Here is a 14054-nt window from a genome sequence, read left to right as displayed (position 1 = left end):
ATGAGAATGTAAATAAAGACCCATAAAAACACATTACATCCATCTTTATCTGGCCATTTATTGCATCTCATCAGGCGTCACAGCAATTCTCTGTCATCCCAGCCTCCTGCTCTTTAAACAGCTCACCCAGAGGTTTCTCTCCTTCTCTTCACATGGAAATAATAATCATCATCCCCTCCAAATATTAACACTGATTCACAGACCGTACAACACACTGGATACTTAAGTTAGTTTATAATACATAGCTGGAATTGGTGGTGCATTGCTTGTCATGATAATTTTAGTTTTTAACTAATGGAAGTTGTTTTTTTGTACAGTTAATTCACAGAGAACAGTTGGCAGGAAACAATGGCTGAAGGCAATGTTACATATAAATGGAAAATACCATCGCCACAGACCGTGACCCACGGTCTAACGCAACACCCGTTCACACAGACACGCACACACGCACGGGACATGGGTTATAAACACAAGGGCACAGGCATACGTGCATCTACACACATAAGCATTCAGACCGTGGCATTATCAGCAGCAGATATGAGGTCTTTAATTTTAAAACAACTCATCAGACTCTTTTAAGTTTATGCTCATTGAAGATGGCATGACTGCTTGGGTTGAGTGAGGCTGTTAAAACGTGGACAGGAAGGCGTGGAAAGGGAAGATATTGCAAACTACAAACTACATCACACAGACAAAGCAATACAGGACAGAACAGCACAAACGCAGGAGTGGGACAGAAAGAGAGGGGCAAGCCAGCGAGGTAGAGTCAGAAAACAGAGCAGAGGGTATATCAGCATGTGATGAATACATGGTTGTTTTTCTCCAATCTAATCTTTGGTCCATTGTCCAGGTCTTTCTTACAGTTTTAAAGTGGAAGGGTGTGTAATTAATCTGTAAGTTTGTTCGCGTATGTACGTGTCTGCTGCTGTCAAAGATGACCCTTTTGTTCTGTGGAGCTCAACTCATCAGATGACACTCTCAAAGAGCAGCGTCCCCTTGGTTCCTGCAGGGGGCAGCAGTTTGGCCTCACTCTCAGGGGCCAGGTACTCCAAGTGATGTCTGCCCCAAACTGGTGTGGTTAGGTGCTGCCAGCGCTACAGAGTAAAAACACAATGAGATGGTTTTTTTGGGACGGGACGGACAATTTAGTTTTCTGCAATAAGTCCTCTTTAATGATTAATGAGGAAATCAGTTGAACAAATAACTCATAGATGAGTGATGGCAACATCCAAGGAGACGCATTCCTACTGATCAAAAGTAAACAGAAACAGGAGAATGCAAGTGAACAGACATGCCAGCACCCATGAACACTGACCTCCCGCAAAGATCCTTTGCAGCGCAGTAGTTTGTAGAGAACAGTGACAGGGATACAGAGCATGGAGGATAGGGCCAGCGCCCAGCCAAGTGCTTCACCCCAGATGGGGTATGTGTACACTGTGTTGTAGGTCAGGGGCTTGTAGTTAACCACATGGAACAGGAACACTCCCTATATGAATGCCAAGATATTACTAGTTTTCCACTTGCAGATACAGTTTACTTAAAAAAAAATGAAGTAGCACGTACCACACAGACAAAAGGTGTGATGTAGGACCAACACCACTTCATATAGGGTAGGGGCTGATAGCCGATCATACGAGCCACATCGTCCATGAAACGGTCTGCGCCTGACAGGGTAATGTAAGGATGTTGTGAGAATACCCTGGACAGTGCAGTTTGTATAATTTGTGCTGTGTTTGTGCAGCGCTGTCTCACCATACACCCATGCAACCACCACACACTCCCAGAAGGCCTGCCACAACAATGTGATGCCACTGGCAGAGTAGTAGTCAAACAGCTGGAAGACATACATCCCTCCCTGATAGAAACGGTGAGAGCAGAAGACCATCAGAACCATCCTTTTAATAATTCATAACCCATTTCAGACATGCAGTTCCTTCCGTTAATCTTTCCACAAATCTAAAGTGAAAGCTACGTCTGAATGACAGAATGCATTCACTCTAACAAATTTAGGAGCACAGCAGTGGTACAAGGCTAAAAGGGCCAATATGTGAGCAGTTGGTTTCTAAGAGTGGTTTACAGTTCCAATTACAAGTTCCAACAAGCACATTTTATTATTAGTAAAAGGAGGTTATGATGCAAATGTTGAGAAGCTCCATAAAGGACACTTATCTTTACTACAAGACTGGTAAGAAATTAAATCTACCTCATTAGAATAATTAGTAATCTACAAATAGCTAACTAGAAAAATACCTAATTCTGAAGAATACAACTAAATGACATTTAGTCAAAAATTTGACTTTACCTCAGTAACCATGGACATGTCAATGAGGAAGCAGATGATGCAGCAGATGGCAGCTACTACCTCTCGCCGAAGCGAGCCCAGGGCAGATTTTGGGGGCAGCATGTCCATGATTCCCGTTATCAAACCCTCAACCCCGACAAACTGGAAATGAAAAAGAGGGAACGTAGAGGAACAAAAGTGAATGAGAATTCTTCGACTCTGTGTGTGTTAGTATTTTTGTCTGATATCACAGACACATTAAATATCACACAAAAATATCCATAAAGGTGCAGAAATGAGCTAGTTCTTGTTTCCAGTACAGAGGTGGACGCTGTGTCATCCCACCAACTACTCTATAAACTCCTCTTTCAGACAATCGTTGTACATCAGATGCAGTGAAGTGACACTTAAAAGTTTGCAAGTGAGCATTTTATCATGAGCCGTCTCCCTGTTAAAGAATGCTTATGCGTATCTCTTCGAAACATATTACAGCAACCATAAAGAGTGGAGCAGATAACAGCTGCGAAGCTATTTTTACATTATTTAACAGAGATGGCAGGATATTCATAGGCTATGCCAGTTAAAAAAAAAAAGAAGGGAAAGAAAAGGGAGAGAATTGAAAATGAGAGTAAATGAATGGAGAGCAGACAGACGCTCTCTGTGTGAATCACACAGAAGCTCATTGACAAATCCCTGGGCTGTAAAACAATGGATGTAGGCAGTGGCTCAAACAGACACACAACAAACAGGCAGCTGAGAAATGCAATCCTAAAACTGGTATTTCAGGCTGTTTCTGTCTCTCTTTGGTGAATGAAAGAATGATAGAAAAAGAGAAGGAATTAGATTGACACCAAAAAATAAAAGCACGTAAGATTCAAGTAAAATTAGTATATATCTTGTGTAAGATGAGTTCTTTCTCCAAAATTATGATATAAAGGAAAGTCAGTCATTAGTACCTGACTGTCCAGCCCCAGTATGAGTAACATGAAGAAGAAAAGTGCTGCCCAGAGCGGTGCCAGAGGCATCAGAGTCACAGCCTTGGGATAGGCTATAAAGGCCAGGCCTGGACCTGCACATTAAGAAACAGAGCCATCACTGTGGACATGTGGCTCTCACTGGTGATGCTTATTACTTAATACAAATTGCACAGCGTTTCAGCGGGGAAGGTGTATTCATACCACTCTCGGCTACTTTACTGATGTCCACTCCTTGTTCTGTAGCCATGAAACCCAGCACAGAGAATACCACAAAGCCGGCAAAGAAACTGGTTCCACTGTTGATGAGAGCGAGCACAAATGCATCCCTACACAGAAATACAGAGAAGAAGAAAAAAAACAAGGCAACTATCACATAAAATAAATGAAATGAGATAGAAGGATGCATTATATTGTGCTGTAACATAAGGCCTGTGTCAGAGACTCAAGACACTGGCATAGAGAGTAGAGATGGGCCGGGAAGCTAAACTGGGGATCAATAGCAATTTCTCTAAAAGCAGATGTTGTCTTTGCAGTTGTCAGGTGGAGAATAGAGAGCAAAGAAGCCTGTCTCAAGGTCACGGATGATACAGAATGAAAGGAAAATATCCGATATCTATGATGCAGTGATGTTAGGAGATTCGAATGAGTATTACGTCAACAACGTCTCTGTTATCTGCCTACACGGTGAGCAGGATTCCTTTGTTTATTCTGACAAGTCTAACCAAGAATGCTGACTGATATGAAGAATGTACAAACAGCAGTTGCATTGTGATGATTATTATAACACTGTTACACAAATGCTTTCAACAGCAATTCAGTCCATTCAGTCAACACTATCTGTACGAATCTGAGGCAGCGCACAAAAGCATGTGTGTGGATGTAAACAATCAAAACAAGTCAGAATGACAGTTTGTTTTAAGAAAGCAGTCCGTAATAAGACCCCACCTGTTCAAACAACTTAAAGTTATAATAATAATGTACACTTTTATTGATCCCCGTGGGGAAATTCTTCTCTGCATTTAACCCATTCACTCAGTGGGCAGCCACCAGTGCAGCGCCCGGGGAGCAGCGTGTGGGCATGGTGCCTTGCTCAAGGGTACCTCAGGGTAGCCGTTCAGGGGATTCGAACCCCTGGCCTTCCGATCACGGGGCAACCGCTTTACCTACTGAGCTATCCCTGCCCGCTCTTTATGGAGCCGCTCTTTGAGGCTGTAACTGTCATCACACACCAGGAAACATGGCTGTTAAATGCTGAATTTAAAAAGTTATACTCAACATAACAGAGCTGCTACCATCTATCTAAAACCACGCCTAACTTTACTTTTGTTTTTTAGCTTACTATTTATGTGTAAACACTGTGTAAGTATATTCAGAGGATCCAATCACTCACTCTAATAAACTACTTATTTTTTATAAAATACTAGAACTGTTCATCTTTTGGTTATTAAAAAGTGATGTTAACTTTATCTACAATAAATGTCTAAAACTTTATTTACATTTCCTAATATTCCACAACTTATAGATGGACTTTCAAAAAAACTGTATTTTGTCTGTCATTTATATCTGTTATTTCTTTATTTTATATGAATTTTTCCCTTGAAGACTTCACTCTGTGTCCGTTTTTGAAATTCCTGTGTTGGCTAGCGAGGCAAAAAAAAATACATACCTGTATCTATACCTGTAGCACGCTTGTAAATGATTAAACTTTTGAAAAAAGCTCAATAAGTGGTTTATCAAGCTCAATCCAGAACAGGTTATCGCCACAGGCTAAAAATAAAATAATTGCCAGCATCACTACAGGGGCAAATTTCACTGGCCGGTTCTCACCCCCTTGCATGTGTGAGGTTTTTGCCCTCATAGCCAAAAGGTTGGTTGGACCAGGACTTTGGTGCAAAACAGTGTGCTGTTTCTTTGCAACTTAGGCACCAGAAACTGCTCGATAAAACTGCATTTTCCTGTCATAGCTTGAAGAGATATGTCAAATGATCATAAATATTAAATGATATATATGGAAATATCCAGTTATTCTTGCTTGCATCACTACTTGGCTGTTTTTGTGCACAGCTAGCATTCTTAGGCTGTGTTTATATGAATCAGCAGAGGAATTATTGCATTATGGCCAGGAATATGTTTTGCGAGGTCACAAGGACTGTGACCTTTGACTGCTATATTCTAAACAATTCACACCTGAGTCAGTAAAAGATTCTCTTATGGCAGTGTGTGCACTTTGGGGCATATAAGTGGTGAACCAACAGGTGGAGATGCTGATAGTTTGATCCCTAAACAGATCATTAATCAAGCTATGTTTGCTTTACTTTTAAAGCAAGAAATCTGTAACCCAGATGCAAAATATACTACATGCTGAACTCTAAGAATAGCTTATAGAAATCTTGCCATCTATTTCTGGGCCTACTTTAATGTGTGTAAGAAACAGGGCTGAAAAGCTCTCATGTGAACTCATTTTTCAACTTGTGGTCAAGAGAGGAAAAAAATGTGGCCCATACCGTTAAGTGCCCTCTAAATAAGTACGTGCTTGAGATTTACAAAAATAAAATCCTTGTTACTACTGTGTAGCCAAATACCTCAAAAGGCTCTTAATAGGTTTACGTATCTGTCTCTTCTGGCTAAACATATGCAAGCTTACAAACCAATGAAAACTTTCATTGAAGCCATGTGAGAGTTTTCATTGAGTGCATACTTGATATTCTACATTTGTTGGAAATGCATAAAGGGGTGTTTGCTTGAAGATAAAATAGATCTCTTATATATTTACGACTATTTATGACTGTGAATCTTCGATCAGACTTCTAATGCACAGTGTTTTAGTCTAATAGTCATAGTGGTGTTCAGAGAAAAGATCAGATCTTACAATAAAGCATTCAAAGTGCAAGTGAGGGAATGTTTCAGATCTTTTTGGGTCTTCATGTGATCATTAGCAAGGTCAGACTGAGGTTGCGCTTCTCCCTGTCATTGGGTGTATAGTGAAAGAAAGCCTATTTGTAGTGGAAATACATTTTTTTTTGGTTTATTTTAGTACTGAAGTCCACAGTCACATGAAGCAGAATGCAGATTCAGGCTATGACTTTGTGCTGATTTTGGCCCCCTTTCAGTGACAGTAGCGTCTGATTCTATGTTGTGTATAAACTCACTGGTAACAGTTGTTATGGAAGCGATTGTAGCTACCCAGCGCAGTCAGGGCACCTAGTCCGATGGCATAGGAGAAAAAAATCTGAGTGCCGGCATCTATCCACACCTATTATAGAAAAGACACGTGTGAGTAATTTCCCCCCAAATTTGTTTTGACTTACATTTCTTAGATGTCATTTGAACAGTTCTTATCCAAAGCAAAGCTTATGCAAAAGTTAAACCTGTGCTTCTCCCAGTTTGGACCAGTCTGGTTTCAGGTAATAAACAATGCCATCCAATGCTCCAGGCAGAGTGACCCCATGGGCAAGAAGAACAACCAGAACCAGGTAAGGGAAGAGAGCTGTGAAGTACACAACCTGCAGAGAGATAAAAACAAGACCTGTTAAGCACACCTCTAAATACTTTTAGGAACATTTCTGGGACATACTTGGGGTGGGGAGGTCAAGTTTGAAGACTGTGCAGTAACTTGCATTGAGTGAAAGGAGAAAACTAAACAGTTGGGCCCCTCATATTAAATGAACAGGTTAGCTGGAAATGCTTAATGCTTATCAACATGGTTCATCAGCTTATCTAGCTGGGCCTAAGCATGTTTTTATCACTTTGATTAAACAATTACCTGCTTTGCAAATACTCGTGTCATAAGTAGAAGCCCATTAGGTCCTTCCTGTAGTAGATGTGTAATGAGGCCTGTCATATTACTTTGGAGAAAAGGTAGCCTGTAAATGGAAAGCCAGATATTTTGTAAACCTCCTGCAATAGCAGGGGGTTTTGGCAGTCCTTTTCAGAATGCAGTCTTTGTCACATTATACAGAGAAAGTCACAGCTTGCTACCTTGCTACCTTATAGAAAAATCAAGTCCAAGCTTCAGTATGGTGAGAGCAAAGCAGTGAGAAAGCACATATTTGCCTTGATCTAGGGGAGAACATGGACAGAAAAGCCCCTTTCCAGCTTTCAAACATGGTGGAAAGTTACTAATCGGCTTATAGCTGGCTGGCTCAGTGGCTTTCATTATTTTTCCCCTCTTTCTATGAGCTTTGGCTACTCTGGAGACACAAGTATGCAAACACACACATCTCAATATGCTACAGCATAAGGAGATTCAAAAGAATGAGGAATGGGCTTTTTTTTTTACAAAACGGAAGGCTGAGCAGTCTGTATGCGGAGTGTTACATAATAAAGATTTAGGGATTGCAGCCCGAGTGAAAAGATATACAGAATATGACTAACTTTTAAAAGAACAAGAGTATGCATATATTTAGAGTAATTTGTGTTTCAGTCTAGACACTGATCCCCACATTACACTAAAGCTGATTTGGGGTCAAAGGGCAAAAATGCTGCAATTATTTAAATCTTTCCATGAAGCCGTTCAAACATTAGACTGCACTCCATGATCCCTGACAACCTTTTATGTGCAGCATACTAACGGATATAAATATTAATCTGCACTCAGCCCTGTAACATTATGTATTTTGTATTGCACAGGCAGAAAATACTTTACCTTGCCAGTAGATTTAACTCCTTTCCACATACAGAAGTAAACAATGATCCAGGTGGCTATAAGACACAGCACCATCTCATAGCTTATATCACCGGGCTCGTGCAGCCCTCCAGACAGACGAAGCACTTTACGTCTAGAAGAAAGAACAAAAGATGTGAAAAACATTGTTTCCAAACACAACAAAGACATTTAAAGCTATGAGGTAAATAATGTTCAAATATAAAGTGCACAGCTGGATTTCAATTGAAACTATATTTCCTTATACATCCTGCAAATGGCATATAAATGCCAGCAAAACTTAAAATAAGATGCATTTTGCAACTGGTAAAAAAAAAACCTGTGTGCACAGCCTTAAAAATGTACTTAAAAACTGCAGAAAGCCTGCTTAATCAAGGGATGACATACTCCCAAAACTCAATGACAGGAGAACGCAGGCCCTCAGCATCCATGCAGCTGCCATTGAGGAGGAGCTGGGCTGAGGAGAGGTTCAGCGGAGATGCGGAGGAGAAGAGGCTGGAGTTGGTGGCGGCAGACGATGGTAGAGCAGGCTGGGCAGTACTGCGGTTGTGGCAGGTGCGTCGAAAGTCCTGTGTACAGTTGGGGGTGTTCCAGGGGTGTCCGCAGGTGGCCCAGGGCAGTGGGTTAGTGAAAGAGTGAAAGAGAAAGTAGAGGCCCCACACCAGGATCATGATATAGTAGGTGTTACAGAAGAACACGATCACCATTGAGGCCAAGCCCAGACCTAATGAAGGAGGAGAGGTGAGCTCTAAATCAAAAAATGGTGGCTAGATTTATAGCTTTTCAGATAAATGTGTTGCACGTACCTTTAAAGAGGGGTGCGATGTTCCAGGCAGAGACCCCTCCCTGCTTCATGAACTGTCCCAGGGCAATCTCCAGGAAGAAAACTGGGATGCCCCCGATGAACACAATCAACAAGTAAGGGATCAGGAAAACCCCTGCAACACACGGCACTCATATTCATCACGGACAGGTAGAAACAGTGTTCAATACTGTACTATTGTAATATTAATATTGTTTAATAAACACAATGAATGCCTCATGTGCTAAATTAAACAACTATGAGAAACTTTGGAGAAATACATTACTTAATTTTTTCATGTTTAAAAATGTAAATAGACCAAGGACTGACTTTGAAAAAGAAAATTAGCAAAGCCGCACTCCCACAGACATTATGCTAGGAAGCATATTTAGAGACAATTAAATGCTATTCATTAATATCTTCAAATCTTCAACTAATTATATCATTAACATTAAATTCAACTAATTCATATTATAATTTATTCTAATTTCAACTGCAGCATTAACAAATTCAGGCTCTTTGAATATGTGTGACAATGAAACAGGCAGAAAACGTGACATGAAAGTCATGTTTAATGTCTTTAAGAATGTGCACACACACAGTGTAATTAAACGTTCAGCTCAAGAAGAAACGGTTAAAAGGAGGAAGAAGCAACACAGAACACGGGGGGGGAGTCAGGGAGGAGGACAGACAAGCCCACAGATAAAAGCTGCGCTGAAAGTCAGTGTGGGAGACAATGTCTCCCGCGTGCAGAGGCAACTGCACTAGTTTGTCCTTGAACTCAAAAACTGCAAGGTGAGGAGACAGAAAAATGGGAATGTGAGACGACAGTGGACTCAGATGGGAATTATTAGTCCTGATAGAGACATCTAGGACTTGTTTTGTTTTGATCGGCAGCAGCTGGCTCAGAGCAAGTGTTTTCTATAAATAACTTCATTTTGAATTCTCACACTGTAGCCTACTCTGATGAGGAAGAAGAAAACATAGCAAAAAGGTGCAAAAAAGGCAGCACAAGGAATTTACTTCCCTGTATCTACCTGCAATGATTTGGGTGGAATAGTAATAAACATAACTCGGTTATGCCACCACAGCGTGCAGATGGGAGTGGAGTCACATGACCAGCTATGACGCAGAGCAGAAAGAGGCCAAGAAGAAAGGAGGGAAAGATGGACAGATTACCGGAGAGGCTGGCAGAAAAATTGGGACATCAACGTGTCAGAGGTTCAACAAATAACAAAAATGACACACAAAGGCATTGACCTGGTTCGCTGTGCAAATGCTTTACAATTTCTCTCTCATCCGCTTCATTTTTCTTTATGTGATTCTCTGAGAGGAGAGGGCTGTAGCCATATAAGGAAACATTCGTGAGCGAGAGTCTAAGAGAGAAAGGGGTGGGAGACTGAGAGAGATGCAGAAAGAGGAAAAGAGAGAGAAGGGGAGAAAGATGCGATAGGACGACTGAATGGAATGAGTGGAGAAAATTCTTGTGCTGACATACCCAAACAAATTGGCCAAATCATCACGCAACTGCATCCTTAATAGGCTTAAGTAAATCCTCTCTAATCATAGCTAAACCGGACACATCAGGCCTAACAGCTGGGTTACAAATAAATCGATGAGATTGTCTGGGCAATAATTTTGTGTATTCACCTGTTATTGTCTCCAGAGGAGCGTGTCCTTGTTTCACCAACAAGCAGTGCTCACTTAAAGCCTCAGCTCTTATCGGATACTTTTTGTTGAGTTACAAGGTGTACCCTGGGTTGGTCAAAGGTGGAAAGTGAAGTACTATAGCGGATGTTACTGCGCTGACGCGGAGGGAAAGGACGGGGCGCAGTCACAGGACGGTTATTGTGTGACATATCCATATGCCTCCTTATCAGCAGGCGGGTGGGAAAGAGCACCTTTGTTTGTCTCATGAGCGCTGGGCAGGAACACAGGGGGGTGGACTGTGTGAGGCAGGCTATTGTTATATGATACCAGAAGGTGGGTATCAGAGCCACTCGTCACAAGACACATAGATGGGAGACAAAAAGGGCTGGACTAAGACACACAGTCTCTCATTTAGTTTTACTTCAACTAAACACCTCATAATAAAATGAAAAGTGGGTAGGGCAGAGATAAGAGAGATAAGGAAAAAGTCTAGGCCAAAAGCTGCAGTCAGGTCAGGTAACGAGGGAACAAAGTTGGCACAGATGAAAGGAGGACTTGGAACAGCTCAAATAACATCATATGCCAACATAAGGAAGAGGAAGATCGTAGTGCAGCTCGGCCTAAGTCTGCCTATGAAGCAACAGGCAGCTATAATAAATATGGCGATATCACATGATGGGGCATGGCTTTTGAGCTACGTGTTCACAGCCACGCAGGCCCTGCTTTGTCTAACTTTATCTCATCGCATTGACTTTCACGGTTGTCCTTCTGCCTATCTGAGTTTATTTTCACTGCTGAATGATCGTTCAGTTAGAGGATCATACTTTAAAGGATTACTGAGAAACTTTGTTTTTTCCCCAGAATCTCTTTTTTAAATAGACGTTTCATTTTGATACCAAGCTAATTGTAACTCGTAATCTTTTTTGCATTAAATAATATTTTATAAATAGATACACAGATGGATAAATACTTTATTCATATCACCATGGAAATTGTTGAATTTCTTGTTGCTGAATATTGTATTCATAGTATTTTAATAATTATAAAGAGGTCAGTAAGGACTTAGTCCCATGGTGGTTTCGTGGCTAAATGCTGGACTTTTTCACCAGCATTGTGACCCTCAGGGCTGATAGCTGAGCCACCTTTTCTTTGCTATACAAGGGCAATTATCATGGTATAATTTTGGTATAATCTTTGCAGATGGCACCAGTAGTGTGAAGTGAAGGAGCTCCTAAATTGGTTATTTTAAATGATGCATCCATGAAGAATGCATTAAAAGAAAAGAGCTTCAATGTATTCAAACTGGACCCTAACTTTCTCTTATGGAAGCTTTTTTCTTAGTGGTAGCTTTTTTTCCTTAGCTTTTAATACCAGTCATTTATCTATTTTATGCTATGGCTGGAACCTATCCCACCAGACAACAGTTGGAGGATAAAGGGTGCCAGTCCAACAGAGACATCTACTACCAATTTAGAATCGCTAATTAGCCAAACATGCGTGTCTCTCATCTGTGCTAGGAAGATAATGCATACGGAAAGCCAACCAGCAGGTTTGCACCTGTAACCTTCTTGCCCTCTGCAGCAGTGTTAAACACAGAGCCACCATGCTGCTGCTCAGTCATACACACTTAACGTTTTACTCAGAGTACATTTACACAGTGCTCTGGGAGCTCACCTCCTCCATTTTTGTAGCACAGGTAAGGGAACCGCCACACGTTGCCCAAGCCAACAGCAAAACCCACACAGGACATGATGAAGTCCATTTGTCTGGTCCAGGTTTCTCTCTCCGCTGCTGGTACTGTTACAGACCCATTTCCAGCCGCAGTATCGTCCTGGGTCTGCGTTGGGCCACCCCCTCCGCCGTCATCGCACCCTGAGCCCACCCCAGGCACAGGCACCAGAGGGCGAGCTGATGCGCTGCCCTCCTCCTCAGACAGTATCCCTGCGTCCAGCTGGGGAACACTGATTTCACCTGGACAGAAGAACAGGGTTGATTCAAAAACAAGCACAAAGATATGGAAATGACTAAATGGCATTAATATAACAACAGCATAAAATATTACAACACATCATCTGGCAAGTATACAGTTTCAGATCTTTACATCACACGTCAGCACTGGGGACAGACAAGCTCTGGTCTCTTAGGCCACACTCGTGCTGAATAGAGAGAAAGAGAGGCTGCACGCTTTCCATTCATTAAAATAGTCAATGCAAGCTTGGCCAGTTATTACGTACTTTCCCCCCCAGCGGTAACAGGAGTGTAATACATCTTAATATACACATACATGAGATTTGTTTTTGCAAACTGCCCACATTCAGTTGCAGTTATACTGTCATCACTGCACCCTCCCCCGATGTTCATTCTCTCTGTCTCACAGACAGACTGATTAGCGTGCTGCGGTACAACACGGCATAAAGCCGCCTCAAGGTACAGCTCAAGCTCCCCTGCTACTTACAAAGCTTTTCTTCTTTCTCATGCGCCACTCAAACACAAATGCAACGTGGCTCTTAGTGTCTTTCCACAATATTAGAGTGAGCCGCTCTTTGCTGGATTCAAAGGCAGCTGAATCCAGATCAGAGCAGTTTTGAGGGGGTGTGTGAGCAGAGGATGAGAAAAGAGTGGGGAAGGTAAGGGATGTGAGCATATACAGAGCAACCTCTCTTTTAAGGTTGCTCTGTGGTTGAAGAATCATCTGTGTGAGGAACAGCTTCCAGTCAAGAAAAAATCTGCCCTTAAATAAAATGGCCATGCCTTAAGGACATAATGCAGAGACAGCTGAAGTTTTTAAAATGCTTGGCCAAGAAGGCACCTGGCGGGCAACACAGGTATACACTGTCTGTCTTCACCACAGATCTAAGTATTTTGCATCATATCCTTGAGGCACATTAAATTCATAAGCTGAACGCTGAATGACTATACCCTGACATGAGGGTCTTCTGTATTCACCACCAGTGAACATCTCTAAGGCTACACTGGCTTAGAGATGTAGCCTTAGAGACTCAAATACCCTTAAATGACTGGCTTCTGGTCCCATGTTTATTTATATTTCCTCTCTGTACAAGCATGATGCAGTAAAATAATAGATTTGAAGCAGGTTAAGCGCAGCTGGTGTGTGGAAGCTTTTATCGTCATCCAATAATGTTAAAACTGTGGCAGAAGCAGGGATGCTTTAATTCACCTACTTGTGTTTATGTTTTTAGCTAGTGGCTGACTCATATGGTACCCTACCTAAGAAGTCATTTTTAAGCAGTGGAGGTCGTACGTCATACTCACCTTGGCTGTTCTCTTCCAACTCAGGTGACATACTGCTGAGTGGCGGCACAAAAAAATGTATATATATATATATATATATATATAGATAGATAGATATATGTATGTGTATATATATATATATATATATATATATATTTTTTTTTTTTAAAAGCGCAAGCTGGCTGTTTTTATTTAGCCAGAAGCAGCTGAAGTTTTTAAATGCCTGGCCAAAGAAGGCACCCGGCGGGCTCAGAGAGGCAGACAGGGAGATGCAACCACACTGTTCAGTGCTCCAGTTGTCTCTTTTTTTCCTTTTTTTTTTCTTTTTTGATCTTCTGAGTTTGTTATTTCTCCTTCTTGAAAAAAAATCTCAGTTTTTTTTTTTTCAATTGCTTCACGTTGGAACCCCTCAGCTCAGCCAAGAGATGG

At 41.5% G+C, this 14054-nt stretch overlaps 1 protein-coding gene across 1 annotated transcript; it reads right to left on the bottom strand.

Annotated features, from left to right (window-relative positions):
- Nucleotides 1–37: 37 nt before the first annotated feature.
- LOC113013464 (sodium- and chloride-dependent creatine transporter 1) lies at nucleotides 38–13744 on the bottom strand. The gene is made up of 14 exons (XM_026154382.1): nucleotides 13647–13744; nucleotides 12048–12344; nucleotides 8728–8859; nucleotides 8309–8645; nucleotides 7904–8036; nucleotides 6627–6761; nucleotides 6408–6511; nucleotides 3460–3584; nucleotides 3238–3350; nucleotides 2303–2443; nucleotides 1753–1855; nucleotides 1564–1664; nucleotides 1316–1486; nucleotides 38–1094 (listed from the first exon to the last, which is right to left on the bottom strand). The coding sequence occupies exons 1-14, from the start codon at nucleotides 13675–13677 to the stop codon at nucleotides 966–968; spliced, it is 2052 nt and encodes a 683-aa protein (XP_026010167.1). The 5' UTR covers nucleotides 13678–13744; the 3' UTR covers nucleotides 38–965.
- Between the last annotated feature and the right edge of the window lie 310 nt (nucleotides 13745–14054).

The sequence above is a fragment of the Astatotilapia calliptera genome, chromosome 20 (genome assembly GCF_900246225.1).
Source record: "Astatotilapia calliptera chromosome 20, fAstCal1.2, whole genome shotgun sequence".
Lineage (NCBI taxonomy): Eukaryota > Metazoa > Chordata > Actinopteri > Cichliformes > Cichlidae > Astatotilapia > Astatotilapia calliptera.
This window is presented reverse-complemented; position numbering and strand designations above follow the sequence as displayed.